Genomic DNA, 23,885 nt, shown 5'->3' on the forward strand with positions numbered 1-23,885 from the left:
TTTGTGCAATCTTTGGACATTCACAGATGAGGTGTGATACCGTTTCATCTTTTTCTTTATTTTTTTCCCCAGTTTCATTTTTCGTCATCATTGTTGTCACCATCATTATTAAAAATACCAGACGCAGTCAATCAAAATTATAAAAATAGTGGCTGATATTATATAACATATACAAGTTTTAACCAAAAGCCTAAGTATCAGTTAAATATCAGCACAATAGATCTGCCGGGTCTCTGTATTTTTTAGTTTATCTAATTCTTTATTTTCAACTCAGGCATCCCCTAGAATTGCAATGTCAATGATCCAGACACACAATATGTCTGGTGTGTTATGTTCAAGGTGTCTGTTTAGATCCAGAAATCCCAGAAGATCTTGACATCATCATTTTCCTCCCCCTCCTCCTCCTCTTCTTCTTCTTTCAAAAACATATTTTTCCAAGCTTTGATTGTGAGCTCTCTAAATAAAACACTGCAAATACCAGTTTAGAGTTCTGAATCAGACAGCATTAACATTGAGGGGCAGTGTGTTAAATTAATGTTTAAAAATGTGGAGTTGGCAGACAATGCAGGAAAAATTGACAAATGTAGCTAACAGCACTGGGATTTCCAGGCTGTTATCAGGTATAATTTGCAGGAGTTTCTTTTGAACAAAGTAGGAGATTAATGAACCTCTACAGGCTAGCATATTTCAACAAACTCATTGCTGTTTCAGTCTCCTGTCTCTCTCAGGCACAGACACTGAATCATATCAAATTGTGTCAGATATTGTACGGTAGACTAATGAGGATGGAAAGAACCCAAAAGCTTTCCACATCCAAACTTAAATCTAGTTCTTGAATCTCAGCACTCAATGCATTGTTTGCAGATCCAGGTCTCACATTTCATAAAATGTCCCCCAAAGTACAATATGTTACTGAAAGACAGTTATGTTAGGCTCACAAGCAATGGAAGAAATTGCCTGACTTTAAAACAGATATTGAAAGGGAAGGGAATGGCTCGGACTTACAATATATGGCTGGAATGAAAGGAAATTATATCTACACTTCTTTGCATTCACTGCGATCTTTTTAAGAGCCTCTGAGCACACCACATTTTGACTTTATCCTAAGTTCCGTTCTATAACCATGCTGATCATGGAAACAGAAGATTTAGAAGATGGAATGCCATGCTTTTCATTGGCCAAGCATGGTTAAATATCTTTGGTCCCACCTGACAAGTTCTGGTATTCCTGTGCCTATTTAAATATTTTCTCATTTAGCACAGTTTCTGCCTTGAACTTGAAGATGTGGGGAAGGGGATGTTTGTGTCCACCTCTAAGGCTCACACTCTGTGACCATCATCCCAACAACTACTTTTAGGCTGCAGAATATAACCTTGAGCTTATCCCCAGAACTTAACCATGTCAAGAGGAATTTTGACCTTCTATTGACTTTAGACAATAGACTTTATGCCATGCCACCAGCCACTTTTGGAAGTCATCTCAGATATATAGATGGTTTGCTACACTGGACATGATAGAGAACTAGGAATAACAGTTAGCAAAGTTCAGGGCCTCTTCAAATACCACGGGCTATGCACTCCATTTTCAGTTCTAACAGTTTAATGCATACATTTCGAAGGCATCATGGATGGTGTCACAAGTGCAGCATTTTTATGATCTCACTCTTTATTCAAACGTCAACAACAGATTGTAAAACAATTACAAGAGACAACAGTGAAAAATATTGTTCAAGGATATTCTTGTCAACTTGCTAAATGTTTAATTTCAATGGCAGCAATGATGCAGTTGACTATACTTTTTGCAATGACTTCTGTAAATGATTCTAAGATTTGCTGAAGACAGTAGAATAGCATATATAAAAAAGAATAGCACTGCCTAATGTTTTGGGTGTTACATAATTCATTGTTACATAAAGTAACAATACAGTATAGCAAAATCATGCTATTGTAATGAAGCTTTCATGCTGGCATATCCTATCATGATACATATGGTTCATACAATATTTTCCTCATCTACCTATGTCTTATTCTATTTGATCCACTTGCTTGTCTTAAACCCGCAGTGAAAAACTGATGTTGTTAAAAATGTGCATTTTGACATCACTTTCCAAAATCTATTCCATAACTAACTGGTTCAACTGTGGCATATTTGGGTGGGCCTTGCAGTTGGTGGTAATAGGTGGGAAGCTAGTAGATCTGGATCTGGCCTTGCTAATAGGAACAGTGTTGCTGTCAACTCTGTTTTTGGCAATGACATCCATAAATAATATGGCCACCTGATGCAGCCATTCAAATCACACATGCAGAACTGCAGAATATTTCATAACCATCCACCATGATTACATGCTGCTACGTGTGAGTATGGAGGTGGGAAAATGTCCTGTGAGATATTTTGATACTGCAGTTCCAATAACCCCTTACTATTGGTTATACTGATTGGCACTAAAGGGTCAAAACATCTGGAAGGTCATTATTATCCACCTCTGGATAACATGTACATATACCATTGTACCAATAAGCATCAGCAAACACTCTGATAATGAAAAAGTCAAATGAGGATTTTAAAAGATGACTGATAGTGAGAAACATTGCTTTTCAGGCTTTCACTCCAATAATATATCCATTATTTACATATGTTGTCACAATAGAGTGTGCAGCAACATTGCTAACACTGGGTCCAGCACTGCCAGCTCTTCATCTACCACTATCAGTAGGATAACTAAGATATTCTGGAAGCTGCAATCCAAAATGCCCACACTAAGAAAGTGCACACACAAACATACAGTCTCAGCAAGGAGCATCCCAGGGCAGCTGGCATGTCTCCATACCCTACCAGGGGCCACCAAGTATTTTTAATCTCTCCACCCCCGGTATGTCAATCTACAAGCTTAGCCTGCACTAATTTTAATTATGACAATCCAAGACATTGGGAACAAATGCTGCATGCCAGTGCACTGCAGAAAATGAAAATAGCATCTGGCAGCTTCCATTTTGGAGTACTGCTGTTCCTGCTACCTGTGCTAGGTACGAATGTACTCACTCAGACAGGCACATGTGAGGATTTCATGTCAATTCAATTACACAATAATAAGTTACACAAAAGCCTTCCTATTCAAAATGGAAAGAACGCAAGAGTGCAAGAATTCACATGGGAGAGCAATGAAATTGCTTTGTCTTTCTGGGCTGAGAATATTGAATGTTTAGCTCCTAAACGTCTGTGCTTGAATACCTGTGTATTCAACCATGTTACAGCTAAATGAGTGCTGCCATTGGGGTTGCAGGTCAGCAGCTTCCCACTCCCGGATGTTACAGGGCCAAAACATGAGATGAAAAGGTGGCTGTTGTGATGTAGCAGGAGGCAAGGCCCTTGAGCAATAATTGCAAAATACTACTGTATCTGTAGGCATGAAAGCAGCAGACAATTTTGATTTTCTGCACCACTTCCTAATAAACAACGTGTGTCATGCAAACGCCTTTGTACTGAGCAAGTGGTTCCTGACACCAGTTGATAGTAGGGAAGAGATGAGCACCCAGGTTCTAAACCTGCCATATACAATGAAATCAACCCATCTTCTCCTCCAGCACAATTCATGTGGAAATTTGTCTCTCTGTCTAGAGACCCAGAACAACACAGCGCTTTCCTATGTCTTTAGCCAGCCCTCTGAGACCCGAGAAGCCCTTTTTCCCCTTGTCTTTGTAAAACAGATGGGATGCAGGTACAACCACACAGTTTTCTCCATGCTGTACTTTTTAAATTTGCTTGGTCAAAAGAGTCAAGAATTTGATTTCAGTATTTAGTTTTCGGTTAGCATTTACCAAAGTGTGCACATATATTATTCCTGACCTAACAAGAGAGTGATTTAAATAAAACCAACCAACCAACTGAACAAACAAACAAACAAACAATAACAGGAGAATACAGAAATGACAGACTCTTCTATGTCAATGTAAATAAAATCTAACTAGAAAGTCTTTTACTCAGACCTTGAGAGAACTCTACAAACACCCAAGATAAAAATTAAATCAAATTTCATGGAAGACAAAAAGGAAACGAAAATGTAGTTTAGTCGTAGCCCTATCAAAAGTGGAGCAATTGCTTTACACACTCCCTTGCCTCTGCCATGCCTGCAATAATTAACTCTTTTGATCGCAGCCAAGCAAAACTGCTTCTAATGACCTTGCACAAAAAAAATCAACTTCAGGCATCTTAGAAGTAGAGGATTATTTTAAAATGATGTTGTCTGTTCCAGGAACAGCACAGCACACAACATAGGTTAACTGAAGTACAGAAGAATTCTTTTTGAGCATTTATAGCTACCACTTCAGTCTTGTATGATATTTCCAAACAAATTTTGACCAAAGGCACAGCTGCACAAATAAGAGGATTTTTTAAAAGAAGAAGAAAAAGAAGTATCATTACAAAGATGATTAAATGCTCTTTTGTGACTTCATAATATTGGTGAAAAAGGCACAGGCCAAGTTCACAAACACCATGTAGCCAAACCAAATAATTAGCTTTAAACATCGTAAATGAAAATGTATCCGATCCGAAACATTTGTTATTACAAAGAAGACCCCAGGCCGTGGGCTCGGACAGGTTTCCTTGTTCCTAAGCAGCTTATCTTTCTTGTGTGGCTGCCAAATAAAGCAAAGCCATCCTTCTTTCTAAAGCAGTTAAAAATGTGAGGGTGGGGCTGGTTGCTTTTCTGTGTCTACCTCATGAAAATATAAAAGTGGAACTCTTGATCCAGTACAAGCTCTTATCAAATGTTCAAATCACTTGAAATGGGTGCTGAACCACAATGTTACACCATGGAAGGGGAGACTTATATTTCATAGAACCCTGAAATACCAACTCTGAGTAATTCTCTCTCCTATGCAAAGTTTGCAGGGAATAAAAGAGGTGCAGTAAAGGAGGTGCCTGCATATAAGAGGAATGAAGATATAGTCAGGGGCATGCTTGACTGAACAGGAGAGATTACCCTCTACTTGCCACAATACCTATTACATGGAACATGAAGCTCTCAACACACAGAGCAGACTCCAAGGAAAGAGGGGGACTTATGACCTCCACAGCAGCTCCAGAGAGACCCTATAGACATTCTCAAGTTAGCAGCACAAAAGTTTCTATTGTGGATGGGTGCTCGCACTCAAGCATGAAGAGATATACCAATGTGTGTGGATGGGAAGGGTGAAGGAACCCATCAGGCCTAGGGAATTTGTAAATACAGTGGGGGAGGATATCCTCTCAAAACCTGGAGGGAGACCACTCCCACAAACCATTCCTGACATCTTGTTTCTTCTCAAGGCCCGCAAAAATAAGAAAGGTCCCACGGCAGGAGATCATAACAGGAAAAGGATTCAAAGATGGGTAAGAATTTCTACCAAGATCCAGGCAACAACACATGGCTGATAGGCTGGTTTTAAATTGATGCATTCTCAACATCCGTTACCTATTTTGGTCCACCTGATCTCACTTCCTCCAGCTTACCATTTCTGTCATCACTGACTATTAAGTGAGTGTGACCATTTGGGCTTATACTGTATATGTTGAGGGCCAAAACATCTAGAAGGGCCTCAGTTAAGAAAGGTTGGGTTAGTGGGTCACAAGCTGAACAAGCCCAATCTGTTAGAAAAACATCTTCATGAACCAGCAAATGCAGTACCCACCCAGACTTTTTATTAGTTTGCTTTGTAATAGATACACTGGCGCTGTGATCTTATAACCAGAAGATTGTTTATCAGGAAAACAACCAGTATAATTTAATCAGTTGAGATATATTCTAAGTAAGTCTGGGAAAATATCTTAAATTCCTTGGCAGTAATGTCATCCTTCAAAAGCAAAATGAAAAAAAAATCCAGAAGCAGCATCAAACTTGTCAACATCAGCCCCAGGCATGGGGGATGCTGCCATCCTAAATTCCTAGCTACCTGCATGAAATACTAAGGCATAAATTCAACCTGAGGCCTGGTGGAATTTTCCGGTCTCTCCCTGCCTATACAAAAACTCAGGAGCAAACCTCTGTGCTTACCACAGTTGAAGTTGAGGACAATCTTGTGTGCCTTTAACATGCCTCTTCTCAGAATAAAAAGTGACATCTGACTCTCTATTTCATACCTAATGACAGTTTTTATGAGCAGTGCCTTTTTTTAAAGGCAATCTTAGAAAAGGGATGTGGAAAGACCAAAGAGGATTGTGGCATTCACCCTTGTGGCCCCTGTTTTATTTCATCCTCACAAAGGCTCACGCTCCTTCCTCCTCCTCACGCTGCCACCAGATGTTATTTCTTTAACATCAATTAAATACTGGACAGTTATGCTGCCAAACACAATCAGTTTATTGAACAGGGTGGGGCTAATAATCAGTTGGAATTTGCAGTATAAATCACAGGAAACAAATCACATATATTAAACAAGGTTTGGTTCCTTCAAATCACTCTTTTAACTCTATCTATCTATCTATCTATCTATCTCTGACCCTCCTGGCCCAATTCCCAAGCCTCCAGCTCTCTCACCCTTTCCCAGCACTCCTCCTCTCCTTTCCTCTCCTTTTCCCCAACCCCACAACTCTCCTGGCCCCACCTTCTGATCTCTCCATTGGCTCCCCCGCCAAGGTTCCACAGTGACGGACAGGTGACATCTAGGCTATCAGCTACAAGGATGTTTTCATTTTGGGACAGAAGCCATAGGAACATGTAGGTTTACATCACCCACTCTGAAGAAAGGAGAACATTGAGACTTTAAGGTAGCATAAGTAATCAAGGTCAACTGCTCAGCTGATGCACCTTTTAAAAGTCAAAGGTGGCTGTTCTGTGTTTTAGCAAATTAATGGCAGCTGAATTTGAAGACAAGTTGTTTGAAGACATTGTCCTTTTCAATACTCTTCTGTCATTGATCCAATCACCTTCACTAGCTTTGCAGGCAAGATGTGGAACACTGTTCTTCAGAGTGGAGAACACTTAATCCCACGTTAAACATTTGATAGGATATCTTCTATGGCAATGTATTCCTAACAGGGTGTAAATGTCCAGGGCCCCACATCCCAGAATAAGTCAAAACAGACCTGGCAAACCCACAAGTTGAATCACACTGTCATAAAAAGAGTGGCAAGGTGGGGGGGGGGGACAAACAGACCATGCTGTAAGCCGCCCAGAGACCTTTGGGTAGTGTGGGCGGCATATAAATTAATAAATAAATAAATAAATAAAATAAACCCAGGGTATAAAATTACCCAACTGAACCACTGTTCTTGCTTGCAGTGCTTCCTATCTGGGGATGTGCAAGAGCATAGTAAAGAAAGAATAGTGTGCTTTCCATTTATGTGTTTGAATGCCTGTGTGTTCGATTCATGTTACACTTAAATGCTGACATTCTGGAGACTGAGATGCACTATCTTCTGTATTTTGGTGTGGATGATGTATCTGCACAGACTATAGAGTGCTCCAAATCATGCAAAAAAAAAAAAACACCTGTTGCACTACTCCTATGCCAAAAAAGGAGCAGGACAGCTCCAAAAGGGGGCAGGATGGATCCCACTAAGTCTAAATATGTGTGGATGCTGTAAAACAGACAAAACTAAAAGCAATCCAAACAGTAAGCTATTATGCCAATGCATATGTGCCCTTAGTCATAGGTAGTTTATGGGGAAGAGCTCATCTCCAAATTTCAGGAAAGAGCACCTCCCTGCTTGGCCCATGGGGTGCCCATGCAGTAAGTACAGACTGATAAAGTTGCTCATGCAACATCCCCCAACATATCCCCCAAAGTCACAATAAAGGTAGGACTTTCCAGAGGCAGATGTTAGAAAGTAGGACCTGACTGGCTTATGGGGATAGTTCATACCACCAGAAGCAGCCTTCTCTCTGTATACAAGGACCAAATTAGTCTTTGAGGATGGGGAGCATGAACTCTGCTAAGAACCTGCCCCCAAATTATTATGGCCACTTAACTCCAAACTGTTTAACACAACAAGCAAAATTGGAGAAAATTAAACAGTGCCAGATTTGGTAAACCCTGATGAGTCCAGCCTCTTGCCCTAAATGGGGACAGAGAAAAACATAAGGACAAAGTTCAATTCATGAATAACGCTTTGTTTTCACTTACTGAATTCAAAAAGGCTACAGGGCTTTTAATTTTCCAGGGCCATATAAATTTATATTGTTTGTTTTGGTTTCAGGAGCTGTGTTCTATATTTCTGTGATTTTTACAGCTGGTTGTTAGAGCAGTTAGCAATGCAAGAAGCTCTGGAAAAATATATAAACATTATTTAGAATGCAAGCTGTATCATACACAGGCAGGAGAAAATAAAATCATTCTGCCCACCCGGCATATCTTGTTTAATATCTTCATTTGGGAATATATCAGATTTTTCTGTAGTTACTGCCAGCACAAGCAGCTGTACTACTCTCTTTGATAGTCAGATTCATTTTGCATAATTTTATCTGATCCATAATAAAGGAATTTTGCATAATTTCAGAATGTGTAAATAAAACATTAGGATTAGCATGTTGGTGTTCAAATGGCCACTTTTGTGTTGAACAGGGGGTCTAAGCAAAATTATGCATCTGATCTTCTACAAGTGACATTTTTGGAAGTAATATTGAACCATTAAACATCAGAATGTTATTTCCTGAAGATTAGAAAACATATATTTTTCCCATCTCCTCCTGAGGTGATGTTTTTACCTGTCTGGATTCTAATGTACCTGAAAAAAAAATCTCCTGTAACAATGATGGCTATACAGGCTAGGAGCTGATGGGAAATGTCAGCTGTACAGGGAAGGGGTGTGACAATCTTATAGTTATGCCTAACTATCTTGAAAGAAGCTGGTTCAAAGCTGAGGTCTAAAGTAACAACAATGATTACTCCAAGAGAGATGGCCTTGTTGCTACAGTGGTAAATCAGGAGAGCTATAACATTCATATTGAAAAACATTAAAAGCTGACTACATCAGAACAGAAACAAGCCATGACAAGCTGACCTACACATCAATCAGAGCTTGGGAAAGGAACTCATTTGTAATGCAGCACCAGAATCTGTTGACTGGGCTGACACATTCTGGAAGATGAATTTTTCCCAGACTCTGCTCATTACATTAAAGGTAGCAGTATTCCTGATGTCTATCTTGATTCATTCCCACCATCTTGTCCAGTTTTGCCTCAATGGTCTATCCCCTGTGTTTTTCAAGGATTTGGCCTACACCTTTCAACATTTATTTTGTCTTTTTGTAGTTGGTTCTTTGAGTGCTATGCAGAACAAGGTATCAGAGGTCTACACTGATGTATACTGGTCATCACTAAATGTCCTTGGTTAGGCCTTTGGGGAGAAACACCACATACACATTTCTTCAGTTTTCTTGCTCTCTCCTTGCTTCTTTCCACCAGTCAAGTCCCAACTTATCTACTGGGATTTAGCCAAGTGAATCTGAAAATTACTATGGTATCTCTTAGAGAAGATGTGTGTGGTTCTTCCCCACTCACCCTGCCCTTCATCTGACTGAGACCCTTTTGCCATTATGAAAAGCAAAAAAGAGATGGTGAGTTCATAATTGTTTACAGTGTTTTGAAACTGATGTGAGTCACTCAAAGGTTACTCTTAGTTCAGCTGCTATGTAAACTACTGATGTCACCAAGTGGGAAGCTGCCCTGCAGGAAACAGTGGATTGGATAATTACAAGAAAGAGAATGCAACAGGCACTTAAAACTCCCCTCCAAACTTCCTTATTTAGTATCTTAAATGATGAAAGAAAAGATGATGAGAACGATGCATTATCCAGTTCTGCTAAACCCACCCCCCTTTTCTTCCTCTTGCTTCTGCCTTCCAATTGTTTCCTTTGGTCACAGCATCTGGGATCCCAAATTTTCTTAAACATATTTCATCATAAGACTTTCCACGTCCCTTAAAATATAACTCAGGATGTTTCACCAAGCAAAAATTCATTTATTTTAAATATTGATATAGGCTCCATGAGCAACTTCATTGACCCAAATGCAATGCAAGCACTCAAAGCGGAGCAGACAGATTGCACATTCAGCTTTATGTGCAACCAAAAGATACACATGCAGCAATCTCTTTTTAATGTGGCAATCAATGTGTATTCACTCTTTCTTACAAGCACCTATATGTGTATGGAAACATCCTGGATGCTTGCAGAATGCAACGTGTCCCCCACTACCTGTGTAAATAGGCCAGCCAATAATTCCCTTATTCACAAATAATTTTTAGGTACTTCATCACAAAGTTAATGCATTACCCTCAAATACAGATGATTCTCATTGCTGTTACTCTTATTTTGACCTCCCAGCCTGCGTCCATATTATTATGAAAAAGTATTTTAATTTTGCAGAGTTAAATGATTTCCTAAAATTCATCAGCAGAACTTACAAAACTTTTGTTCTGGTCTCATATTGGAAAATGCATAATTGTACTGGCAATTTACATTCGTCTAAGCAAAATTATGTAAGTCGCAATAGTAGATTGACAATAAATAATGAGATGCTGGTTGCACTCCTAGGCACACAACTTGCACTTCATTAATGATTACCAATTTGCTGCAGTCACTTAGCATTATTTCGCTTTAAGAGGAATAAATTAGCAAGAAGATTCTGGCCAATGTCAAGCAAACTCCCTATATTCAATGTAGTCACACAATTGTGGTGGCTTTTAAATCTATTTTCAAGCAAAATGATTCATTCTTAGAACTAGTAGCAGAATATGGAACATATCCAGAGGGCATGGAGACAATACCATAAGCCATTCTCTAAAGAGTGTGAATAACTACACTTAATTACATTTAGTTTGGAGTGTTCAAAAAGATTCAAAGGACTTCAGACCTTTTAACAACAATCACAAGAGACATAATCATTCTTATGGTCCTATTTTCATGCCATGTTCTTCATGTGAAACTGTTTTTATCCAAGAGGTTTCATGTATGCAACTTATAAGGATTTTAAGAACTTTTTACTGTAATATTAGCAACTAGGGATACATAAAAAAAAATCTGGAAAACTGTTTTCTACTACCAGACTATTTGCACATTCCTCCTCATAACAAACAAACATTATTGTTGAAAATACTGTTTTGGCCCAGAAAATTTCAAAACATCTGATGCCCTGTCTACCAACTTCAGAAAATATGACATCAGATGTGTTCTCTTCGCAATACTGAAACAAATCATGAACAATAATATGCAGAAGTCAGTAGCAATGCAGCTCTGTATATCAGTGGTCCCCAACCTTGGGCCTCCAGATGTTCTTGGACTACAACTCCCAGAAACCTTCACCACCACCTCTGCTGGCCAGGATTTCTGGGACTTGAAGTCCAAGAACATCTGGAGGCCCAAGGTTGGGGACCACTGCTGTATATGTCTTCTCATGGCATTTTGTGTTCACTAAGACTTACTTCTATCTCAATGGGTAGAGGAACCTGACAATATTTACCTTTGTAGGAGAGCTTAAGTCTTGGGATATTTTGTTTTGATGTTCCGGTAATGGGTAAGAGAAGCATTCCCAAGGATAGCACAGCACATATATGTTGTGTTTGGAAAGATGTCATTCTAATTCCCTCTCTAGAAATTCTTCTTGACCTCATGCTGCACAAAACGTCTCTTTTCTTCAAATAATCCAAAAGAGATCTGTAAAAGAAAAAAATAAATCATCATCACCTGTTGCATATTAAGTTGGTGAAGAGAAGCAAGGGGTTTGTGTGCAAAGAAAAAGGCAAGGGTTAGCTAAAGAGAGACCTCTTGGCAGAAAACCATTTTATGACATGAATCAAGAGTCCTATGTAGTATAAGCATCAGTAATTTGAGATTGGAGAAAAGAGGAGCTGGCCCAGCTTGTTTTGTTTTGCTGAATCGGCCCTGCAATTAGCCACCTGCCTACTCTCTTGGGTAGGACTTGACTTCGTGAGCACTGGCCACATCAAACTTAATGCAAGATCCAGCCTGTCATTTGCCGGGTCATCTTCTTGATGCATGCTTCTTCTGGATTGATATACCCTGATTTTATATATAGAAATTGGGTAGTGAGAATCCTACCTAACTCTGTGGACACATTCCTCAGTATGAGCTCTACTCAAAAGAGGGAGAATTATTTTCCAAACAAATGAGCACAGAATTGCATAGTATTCCTATCGCCAACAATTCCACTAGCAACTTTATACTTTCCTGATTCCCCCCTTTAAAAAAAAGTAGTGTGTGTATGTCCATGCACATAAAGAATCAGAATCCATTTAGTAACTTACGTGTGCACATATGGCTATTATAATCAATTTGATTCAATTCAAATCCACTCTGATTGGATTCCAGGCTTTATGTTTTCGGCACACTTATTTCCAAAATAGCATTGTGCATATATTGGTTAACACAAAAAATGGGCTAATACTGTACTCTATAACTCTTCCTTTAATTCCATTAAGACCTTGGTCCTTCTCTCAGGGAGACTAGGGGTGAGGAGTTATTTCATTTTTTCTCTAATAATTTTCCAGCATTTGAAAATTTATTCATATATGGAAGGACTAAAAATATAGGATGTGCAAAATATCAAAACCGTCATCCATTTAGGCCCAGAGCGTTGAGTGATTATCTCTTAAAAGGCAAGGTTTGGATCCCACATTAGTGGTGAATTAGGCTGCTGTCTGAGGAAAGTGAAAGAAGGCAATCTATTTATTTAGAGCAGCACTTTGTTTTCATCTATGACATGGAACTTAAACATAATTCTCTCTGTTCTTGGAACAACTCTACCTCTCCAGCCAGATTAATGCCTACGGATAAAAAACTGTTTCAGTTCATGCTTGAATAATTTATCAAAAGTCACAGATATCATATTTGGAACAGAAAGAATTTGAGTTTTTCTTTAAAAAATGAATGCAGTAGAAAGCATTTCCCCGTCCCTAGTAGAGACACTTGGAAGAGGAATCATAGGGAGGGAGATCTCAGTCAACTGGGAGGGCTTAGAACAGAAACCACCATCATTACTCGTCAGGCTCTCTAAACGGCCAGCAGGCATTGCAGAATGATGGGGATAATTTCAATGCTTCTGACTATAGGATGCTCTCACTTACTAATGTATCAATTTCTAGCTTCACCTGAGAATCCATGACATTATATTTAGATCCTTTTTAAATGCTAGTATAGAATATATATCCAGAACACAAACTGTGACACACAATATGGTGGTCTGCACTTTAGGCCAAATTTGAACCCAGAGTGCCAGATTCATCCCCAGGGCTTAAGGTCCCCAATTCCTACTTTAGAGAGAACAGTTTACTATTCTATTGCTGTTCTGGTGATAGATGGCAACAAAAATATGTGGCACATTGATCAGATAATAAATGGGAGCTAGGAGGCTATATAGATGAATGCTTAGTCAATTCAGGCAACCAAAAAGCCTTTGGATTGTTAATAAATCTTCTCCATAGAGTAGAAGGCTTATAAATGTGGAGCCAGGGAGGAGATTGGCATTGAAATCTAAAGAGGTAATAACAGATCTCTTTGCAAGCACACAGGAAACACTGGATCTGGCTACATTTCCTCCTCTCAATTTGATAAAACTTTTGTTTACTACAGACATTGGTCCTTTGTACACATCACTTTTCCCCTCTCTATTTAGAAGTACTATTTACTCAGAAGAAAACACAAGAGGCCCCATTTATGCATAAAGCAGCTGGTCAGCTAGACAAGGCCAATTGATCCTTTCACTTCATTCACTACAGACAAGGCTGGTCTTGGACGGCAGTATCTTCGGATTATTTTTGTTGTTGCATACATCTTTTGAGAGCAAAAAAAACCCTGAACTCTTGAGCACTTCCAGGAGATTAATGCTTAGTTTTGTCAATGACACAGAACAACCTCCTGGTCATTCATTCTTAGGAAATGCCCTTTGCCTCTATCACCATGCATTAAGTAGAACAGCATTCTGACACAGAATGAAGAGCTGTCCCTTATGTTCCATAAAGACCAGCTCTTTTATGTTGCTGCTGCTGCAGTTGCTGTTGTTGCTTCAAAGAGTTGCCTCAGACAAAAATTTTCAAAACACAGTTTCAGATACAATGTTAATTTTTTCGGCAGTTGTCTTAATTGCCACTGAGAATCCTTGTAAGATAGGCTGGGAAATAACCACACACAGTGGTGCAGGGCTGGGTGGTGGACATCGAAAGAAATTTCAGGGATTTTATCAAGACAGTGCACCCACTGTCAGACCCAAAGGGTCAGGTCACACATAAAAATAAATGCATGTTTCCTTCTCTTTAAATGTTATCACATACAAATCTTTCAAAGTTATATGCTTTACAAATATCAGATATATAAACTGATTCTTGCTATCTCCCACCTGATCGTTACAAAACAAAAGAAAACCAATTTGTCAAATGTGGATCCAGGCAAGCTTAGAATAAACAGGCCACCTTTTCTTCTGGTGGGATACTACTTCTAGATACAGAATCAGCATATTTTCCAATAGGGCTCTTTGTCAGAGAACTGCATAATGCCTGGTACAACATTAAGAACACCCAATGTCACACAATCGCTATTTCTGCAATATCACACTACCCATCTTCTCTCTCTCTCTCTCTCTCTCTCTCTCTCTCTCTCTCTCTCTCTCTCTTCTCCTCCTCCTCCTCCTCGAATTTCTCCTCTGTGGGACCCAAGGAGCTTACAATATATATTTGGGGGGGAAATGATTTCAGCTTAAAAGCACAATAATTTATAACAGCACAACAGTATTAAGTAAATTGTTCAGAAACAAATACAGATCAATAAATTATTTAAGAACAAATACAACGTGTTTTGTAAACCATTCAAAGCAAATTCAAACGGTTAAAAGAAAAAAACCAGCAATGAATCAATACGCATCATTATAAGGCCCTTATCAGTAGCCAAAAATCCTGTTAAACTAAAAAAAGGGTTTTCCCTGCTGGCAAAAGAACAGCAGGAAGGGAAAAGCCTAGACTTCCTTGGAAGAGAATTCCATAGCTTGGGAGCAGCCATCAAGAACATCTTTTCTTGTCTATACCAGGGATGGAGGTGGGGCCAAGTGAAATAACTCTTCTAGGAATCTTAAGGTCCAAATAGGCTCATCAGTAGGCAAAGGAGTTACAATTTATTCTCTGTAACAAGAAAGGTGCAGTTTATCAGCACTGGCCTATCTGGTGCTGATAGAGGAGTAGAGGAAGTTTTCAGTTTCCCAATATCATTAAATAGACAAGCCAGTTAGCAATTCTAAGAAATTGAAAGCTTAAACCATCCATTTTGGTCCAATCCCAGGAAACCAAAACTAAAGGATCCTACATGTATCTAAAAAAAACAGTAGCCCCTGATTGGGAGCCCCAAAAGAATGAATAGGAACACTTGGGGATGGACTGATTTGTGCTGGGACTTATATTGGTCACCAGTAAAAGAAGCGAACCAGCCTGTCCCCAAAGTAGGCCAAACAGTGGAACAAATCCCCACCTAGTTGCATTTTCACTGAGCTGAATCAAATGCACACATTTTATGATTGCAGGTACTGTATTGCATGTTATGGTTATCGTTCATCCTTAAACTGAGCATAATATCAGGAAAAATATTAAGCATTTAAGGTCACAACCAGCTTGCCAAAGGGTCACAGACAGATAACCTGTGGCAGATAAATCAAAAAGAAAGAAAGATAATCACAGCTTCAGGCAGTCATGGGATATTCTGAGACTTTGCAAAGTCTCAGAATATGAAGCTCTTAGATTCGTGCTGCCCCAACTGCTTTTTGTCAGTGCACCTCTGAAAATGAAATTGGCAAAGTGCTTTTTAAATTGATAATTGCAATCTGAAAATCCCCACATTTACTTATAAATAGGTCCTGCTATGTTTAATGTGGCCCCCTGAAAAATCAGCGCATTTTCAGTGGTAGTTTTAGAAAGCTAGACTACAAGATCTCGTTGAGTGTTATTACAAATACTGAACTCAGTATTTTCTAGTAAATCATTTTAGGGCCATAATCATAAAATATATTTTGTTAAAAAGGGCTTACTCCAAAGCTATTGTGGACCTGCAGACCTGAAGCCAACTGTAATTTATTTCACATTGCAACGGAAGCATTTCTATGGCTAATGGGAAGCTGTACACATGAACAAAATGGCATGCACCGTTCAGCTAAATTTGAAAGCTAAATGGAACACACAGCACTCAAAGAAGACTTTGGAATTTTCTGCCACTCTTCAGATTCTTGGAATCAGAATGCACATGGGCTGCCACTCAATCGTAAATTTTGTTTGTCAACCATGACTGACATAATGTTCACATTATGATTATTACATTGCATCGATTGAATCCAGGGAGAGTTCTAAAGTAGTTATTAATGAGACACTGCCAGGAATGTTGTGAAGAATGCATCTTTAGGACTATGCATCAGGTATAGTGCAATGCACTTTGGAATAAAAATATCGAAGCTGCGGGGCTTATAAACGATAGACAGCCCATATGTCTGTTGTTTGCAAGACACAAGTTTATGACCATGAAATAACCTCCTGATTTTAGATTCCCCCTACTGCTCATTATTGGAATCCACCCCTGAAGCCGGGGGAATTCAACATCAAATAAAATTGAGGCCATCATTTTTGGTCTCCTCCAAATAACATCAGAAATAAATCACCGCAATTGCTCTTTCCTTTTTGTAATGTATTCATGTATAAGGAAGATTTTTCTGACTTATTCTTCTTTTGGCTGAGGAGGGACAACAGCTCATTGGCAAAGTGTATGTTTTGTGGGCAGAAGTTTCCAAATTCAATCTCTGGCACCTCCATTAGAAAAAAAAAGAGCTGTCAGGAAATAGCTTGGCCTGCTACATGATATCCTCACATTAGGATTTCCCCATGCCTTACATCACCGGCAACAAAGCAGCATGGCTGTAAATACACTAAGACATTGAGATCACACCAGTTTGTCCCACTGACGTTTCTTGGGGGAAAGACCTACATGTCTTCCTGAGATGTACCGTTTGGAGTTTATGATTAATCTACAACTTACATCCAATACCTAGTACATAGAACTATACAGTTTTAATTGTGGGGTGCTTGCTGTTCTAGATCAGAATTACAGTCCAAAGGGTAGCTCCGATATGTGTTAATTATTTCCTTATTAGTCTTATTTCTGTCAAATCTTTCCCCAAACCTTTCACCATGGACAGCATATTGAGGAGTTGTAGCTGGGGAGAGAATTAATAACCTCCCCCCATGGTGTGTTCATGAGACAGATCAGGTGATTCCTCTTGAGTTAAAAAAAGAAAAGAAAAACTCTGTGGAGTTCCATATTTAAATATAACTTCAGTGTTGACCCAAAGTGGGTTTCTGGGTTCTTCTTTGGGTTTTGCTTGCTTGCTTGTTTGTTTGCTTAAGAAATTAAATGTATGTTCTTATGTTTTCACTGACTTGGGGGACATGAAAAAGAGAACTTGCCCAGTTATTTTGCTCAATATAATCAGAAATTCACTGTGGCTCATTCATGACCAAACTGCTGCTGGTTACAAAATACGTTACAGAAGCTTGACAGAAAAGATGACAATTCCATCATGAAACACACCTAAGCTATATCATCATCATCATCATCATCATCATCATCATCATCATCATCATCATCATCATCATCATTGTGGCGTTCAGCTCTGCTCTCACCTGTCCGTCACTGCTGGGCAGAGGAGCCTCAGCCAATGAGAGGACGGAGGGTGGTGCAGAAGGGGGAGGAGCTGGATTATATAAGGTATGTGTGATGTGTGAGAGAGGTGATCAGTTTTGAGAGATGAGTGATTAGAGTGATTGATAGAGTGAGAAAGTGCCTGTCAGTGAGGGAAAGGTCTGTGTGAGCTAGTGTCTGAGAAACAGTGATTGACAACTTGATTTTATAACAGTGATTTACGCCTTTTATTTCTTGTAATCAATAAACCTTTTATTTGTTTGAAAGAAACACTTGTCCTTTTGATTATAAGGATAGGTTGGTAGCAGCAAGTTTTTGGTGAAAAGTAGTGAGCACTCTTATAGGCCTGGATTGGTAAAGGCTTGAGAGTGGCCTGCTACAATCATCATCTTAGAACTGCATATCTAATGCAAAAGGAGAGACAAACTTGTCACTTGGAAGAAAACTTCATCTTGACAGAGGTAAAATCTATTTATGTCTTGAATGAGCTTTGCCGTTCAGATTCCTCCTTGGATATCAAAACCACCTGGATGCTGCTTTCAGCTCACAGGTACGTAAGACTGGTAATTCCAAATTCCAAGACTCCCTTGATCAGGGTAGAGTGGGGAGATCGCAGGTGGTAAAGGGAAGACAGTGTTTTCTCCCCCACCAGCCATCCTTATATGGGCAGTAATGGTGCAGATGTCACAACAGCCATGAATTTTGATCGATCATGAGATTTTACAGCCCAAGTTTTGTGCGACACAAGAAGTCAAGTATTGTGTGTGGAAATATGTTATACAAAATAGAATAGTAGAGCTGGTAGGCATCTCAACAGTGATTTTGTCCAGTCCCCAGCTGGGCTTCAAAGAAGTCTTATGGGTTCTGATGCTCCTTCTTGCTCTAAGCAGCACAACAAGCCCAAGTGCACAACAAGCACAGTCTCCTTCTTGTCCTCAGTAGTAGGGTAATGGTAGCTTTATTCAAACTCAAATTTGACAGGTGCCACGCCCCCTTTTGGACCCCCAGCAGCGGAAGGGGAGGGACTTCCGGCGTCCACGCTCGACCCAGGCCCCTTCCGGCGGAAGGGGCTGGTCGAGCGGTGACGTCGGGGGTTGTGGGGGTCACCGTGGGCCTATAGGGGTGTATTCCTAGAGTCTGGGGTCCCCCGTGACCCTAGGGTGGCCTGAGGATTGGTCCCCGAGGGGTTGTGCCACCCCCACGGCCCTGTGGACCAATGGGGAGCGGTTGGAGGGGCTTGGCTAGAAAGGGTGGCCCTAGGGCATGCCCCAGCATGCCTTTAGGCCCTGCATGACGTCAGGGGTTGTGGGGGTCACCGTGGGCCTATAGGTGTCTTTTCCTAGAGTCTGGGGTCCCCCGTGACCCTAGGGTAGCCTGAGGATTGGTCCCCGAGGGGTTGTGCCCCCCCCACGGCCCCTGTGGACCAATGGGGAGCGGGTGGAGGGGGTTTGGCTAGAAAGGTTGGCCCTAGGGCATGCCTCAGCATGCCCTAGGCCCTGCAAGGGTGGGAAAGTCCCAGGGATTTGCAGAGAAGCTATAAACTTGGTTCGGGACCCTTCTGCGCGCTCTTGCAGCTCTTTGCAAAGGTCTTGTGGCTTTAAAGACATGGCTGACAAGGAGAACAAAGCTCCCGAGGCAGGCCAAAAGGTAGAGGAGCAAAAGGCCGCTGCATCCATGGACGCTGCCAAACCCAGAAAGCGCTACATGAGCACAGATTCTGACAGTGAAAATGGGCCTCCAGTAGCATTAAAACGTCTTGAAGACCCTGTCAGACCGTGTCATCATGGGGAATCATCATGTTATAATGAGAAAGCTTCTGAAACGCAGGTAGGTAACCTGTGGGAAAAGGTGGTGGTAGAGGAGTGCTATAGATGGTTATTAGGTGTGCTATAGATGCTTATTCTGTGTGCTAAAACCCTTCTTTGATTTTTAGGAGATGCAGCACTTGCAAGCCGGAGGCGTTTCTCTGAAAAAACACAAGGACATGCAGGCCCTTACAAGGGCCTGTCTCTTCGCAATGCTAAAAGACGCTTTGTCTGAACATCTGATTCAAAAGTGCTATGGATGCCAGGAAGATATTTGTGCACAACAAGCGCACCCGTGCATAGGTTGGAACGAAGCGGACTATTCCAAGATGTTGAACGAGATATGTGAAAAACTCTGCTATAAAAAAGTTATCCTCATTATAACGCTTGCAGCCTTCAGAAATAAGATACTCTGTATGACAAATCGAAATGTAAATTACATACACAATATTATTAAATGCCTGTCAGTTTCAGAGGATTCCTATAAATTGCTAAAAAGACTTTTGAGGTCAACAGATGAAAAATATCTAGACATTGCTAAATCAACAATAGAACTACACAAGGATCATTATTATTGCTGTCCAAGCATGCATGAATGAATAAAAAACAAAAAACAAAATACTATACATTTTCCTTGTAATAAAATGTGCTTTTTAATAAAGAGTTTTTAATGGAACATACATTGTTCATTTATTCATTTTCCCTTTTTGCTTAGCATTCTAATATCAAAATAGCATTTTTTCTAACTTTAAATGGTGCTGTTTCCTTAAACTACCCCCACCCCACCCCACACACCTTCAGGATGGGTCACAAAAGGTTCACAGAGAATAAATGTTTGAATTAAAAGCTGGTTTAACTTTAAGTCAACAGAAATTCATCTCCTTAAATGTAATATATTACACAGATTCAACTCTGTTTTGGCTGTGAGGTGAAAAATAAATCATTTATGCTTTTCCCACAATAATTTTTCAAGTCAGATTGAGACTACAAATACTATACAGCTCTGTTCAGCTGAGATACCAAAGGCCTGTCTTATCATTTCCCTTCAAACAGTTAACGATGAGAGAGAGAGGCTGTTGTTTCACGAGAATTGTGTATCTTTCCAATCAACATCCCCTTATTGTGTATTGGCAATAATTTCCTTTTAAATGACGTGCATCCGTTTAAATGATGTGTTAATGAGGTGTTGTTGTTTCACAGTAATTGCGTAGGTTTGCAGATCAACATCCTGCCAGATGTTTGACTGAAACTACCCCCCACCCCCACCCCACAAACCTTCAGGATGGGTCACAAAAGGTTCACAGAGAATAAATGTTTGAATTAAAAGCAGGTTTAACTTTAAGTCTACAGAATTTCATCTTCTTAATTGTAATATATTACACAGATTCAACTCTGTTTTGGCTGTGAGGTGAAAAATAAATCATTTATTCATTTTCCCTTTTTTGCTTAGCATTCTAATATCAAAATAGCATTTTTTCTAACTTTAAATGGTGTTGCTTCCTTAAAATACCCCCTACCCCCACACCACACACCTTCAGGATGGGTCACAAAAGTTTCACAGAGAATAAATGTTTGAATTAAAAGCTGGTTTAACTTTAAGTCTACAGAATTTCATCTTCTTAATTGTAATATATTACACAGATTCAACTCTGTTTTGGCTGTGAGGTGAAAAATAAATCATTTATTCATTTTCCCTTTTTTGCTTAGCATTCTAATATCAAAATAGTATTTTTTCTAACTTTAAATGGTGTTGCTTCCTTAAACTACCCCCACCCCCACCCCACACACCTTCAGGATGGGTCACAAAAGTTTCACAGAGAATAAATGTTTGAATTAAAAGCTGGTTTAACTTTAAGTCTACAGAATTTCATCTTCTTAATTGTAATATATTACACAGATTCAACGCTGTTTTGGCTGTGAGGTGAAAAATAAATCATTTATTCATTTTCCCTTTTTTGCTTAGCATTCTAATATCAAAATAGTATTTTTTCTAACTTTAAATGGTGTTGCTTCCTTAAACTACCCCCACCCCCACCCCACACACCTTCAGGATGGGTCACAAAAGTTTCACAGAGAATAAATGTTTGAATTAAAAGCTGGTTTAACTTTAAGTCTACAGAATTTCATCTTCTTAATTGTAATATATTACACAGATTCAACTCTGTTTTGGCTGTGAGGTGAAAAATAAATCATTTATTCATTTTCCCTTTTTTGCTTAGCATTCTAATATCAAAATAGTATTTTTTCTAACTTTAAATGGTGTTGCTTCCTTAAACTACCCCCACCCCCACCCCACACACCTTCAGGATGGGTCACAAAAGTTTCACAGAGAATAAATGTTTGAATTAAAAGCTGGTTTAACTTTAAGTCTACAGAAATTCATCTCCTTAAATGTAATATATTACACAGATTCAGCTCTGTTTGGCTGTGAGGTGAAAAATAAATCATTTATGCTTTTCCCACAATAATTTTTCAAGTCAGATTGAGACTACAAATACTATACAGCTCTGTTCAGCTGAGATACCAAAGGCCTGTCTTATCATTTCCTTTCAAACAGTTATTGATGAGAGAGAGAGGCTGTTGTTTCACGAGATTTGTGTATCTTTCCAATCAACATCCCCTTATTGTGTATTGGCAATAATTTCCTTTTAAATGACGTGCATCCGTTTAAATGATGTGGTAATGAGGTGTTGTTGCTTCACAGTAATTGCGTAGGTTTGCAAATCAACATCCTGCCAGATGTTTTTCTCCTTTAACAGGCTTAAGGAGAGGATCAGAAAAAAAATCTTTTGCTTCCCTTGAAAAATATATAAAAGACCCTTTTATCACACCTCCTCAAACTGCACAGAAGCTGACCAATATACCACAGGTGAGTAACAAATTCAGCTGAATATTATGAGATTTAGCACTTTTTTAAAAATAGGACTGTCCTTTTAAAAATTGTTATTCATTTACGTTTTGTTTTTTTCATTCATAGAGTTACGCATTAAAAATCAGATTAACCGTGCAGAAATGGGTAAGAGATAGATTAATTTTAAAACCTGTTAAATAAATGTAAATATTCTTTTTAAATAAATGTATAGACACAGCGTAGAGTTTCTAAATATATATATTATTTACTGCATGCCAGAGAAATAGTTTTTAGGTAACACAAGTTCCAGCAGCCAGTTCCAAAATATAGCAATTCTTGATCGTGGTTTTAGAAAATTCATTATTTCACCTCTCTGAAAAAATAAAGAGAGAGAGAGAGAGAGAGAAAGAAATGAAAAATTTTATAGAATAGAAAAACATAAGATGTTATTACATTAGAATATTGTGTAAATACATACCAGATCACCATTCAGAAAGCTCAAAGAGCTGTCTTGCGCAGTTACGCATGTTGTTATTTGTCTTGAGAGAAAATCAATTTCTTTTTGTTCCAAAGGTCTTGTGTTTTTTTCAAGCTTTTTTGCCATGCATGAGGCATAGGCTAATGTTGTAAATATTCTCCCAAAAGTAATTCTTTCTTGAAAAACGTATTGTGTAGTTAAAACAAGTGCGGTACAGAGTTCAGTCAGGCTCGAAATCTGCATTTTTCTTAAATGATCTTCGACGGTACCTTCAAAATGTTTTTGAATGAAAGTGTCAATATTTTTTAAATGATTGCTCATTTCTGATTTAGCCCTTGTATTTTCGGCTTCTTTTAAACTAATTTCAAGATAATTACGAACAAGAGAATAAAGTTGTGACTCGATAGTGTTCATTTTGCAGTCTAAACCCTGGGGTGTCAAATATGCTTTTCTTTGCAATGGTCAAGACTGTTCTAACATGCCTCTGTCTCTGCAGCTGGGGATCACCAGGAAAAGGGGTCATTATCCAGCGAATCACTGGGTAAGAGCATTAACATATGAGTTTTAAGGGGGGCTTTTTAACTTTTTAAAAAAACCCTACTGATTTAGAAATACTATATCTTTTTCAGAGAAATATTTTCGCTATGAGGATGATGAATATTTTGCACAAAATGATCCTATTGTACCATCAACCAGCTATAATATTCCAAGGACGGACAGGGTCCAGTTTCGTGGTTATACTTTTAAAAGAGTGAATGCTGATCAGAGTAAGTTCTGTACATTTTCAGGGAAGACCTTTTTATCTGCCTGCGTTTTTAACGGGGGGGGTCCTCCCTTTAAAACAAATGTGTGTGTGTGTGTGTGTGTGTGTGTGTGTGTGAGAGAGAGAGAGAGAGAGAGAGAGAGAGCTGAAATGCCCCCCCCCTTTAAAAGACCCATTGTTTCTTTTCTAGCTCAGAATATGGCAATTCCCCCAAAAAGATTCAAGGATGGCGAAAGGCCGGGTACCAGCAAATCAGCAACCCCCCCGGCCTTGAAGGGAGCCAAGGCCTCCTGGGGGGATAGGAGCAGAAACTCAGCACAACCGCAGATG

At 39.3% G+C, this 23,885-nt stretch overlaps 2 protein-coding genes across 4 annotated transcripts in view; one reads left to right on the forward strand and one right to left on the reverse strand.

The window, feature by feature from the left end:
- SEMA3D (semaphorin 3D) overlaps positions 1-23,885 on the reverse strand; it is a 204,918-nt gene that overhangs the window by 114,585 nt on the left and 66,448 nt on the right. For all 3 annotated transcript variants that reach the window (XM_020800516.3, XM_073000805.2, XM_078394234.1), the window contains exon 2: positions 11,438-11,631. In XM_020800516.3, the coding sequence (XP_020656175.3) occupies positions 11,438-11,588 (151 nt within the window). In that variant the 5' untranslated portion in view covers positions 11,589-11,631. The remainder of the gene's footprint in view (positions 1-11,437; positions 11,632-23,885) is intronic.
- On the forward strand, positions 19,264-20,403 carry LOC140707612 (uncharacterized). The gene is made up of 2 exons (XM_073001828.2): positions 19,264-19,485; positions 19,592-20,403. Exons 1-2 carry the CDS (start codon positions 19,264-19,266, stop codon positions 20,060-20,062), a joined length of 693 nt encoding a protein of 230 aa, XP_072857929.1. The 3' UTR covers positions 20,063-20,403.

The sequence above is a fragment of the Pogona vitticeps genome, chromosome 5 (assembly GCF_051106095.1).
Source record: "Pogona vitticeps strain Pit_001003342236 chromosome 5, PviZW2.1, whole genome shotgun sequence".
Taxonomy (NCBI): domain Eukaryota; kingdom Metazoa; phylum Chordata; class Lepidosauria; order Squamata; family Agamidae; genus Pogona; species Pogona vitticeps.

Coding starts and splice junctions, on each gene's coding strand:
- LOC140707612 (XM_073001828.2), top strand. CDS start 19,264: ATGGCTGACAAGGAGAACAAAGCTCCCGAGGCAGGCCAAAAGGTAGAG. Junction 19,486..19,591: donor AGAAAGCTTCTGAAACGCAG/GTAGGTAACCTG, acceptor TTTGATTTTTAG/GAGATGCAGCACTTGCAAGC.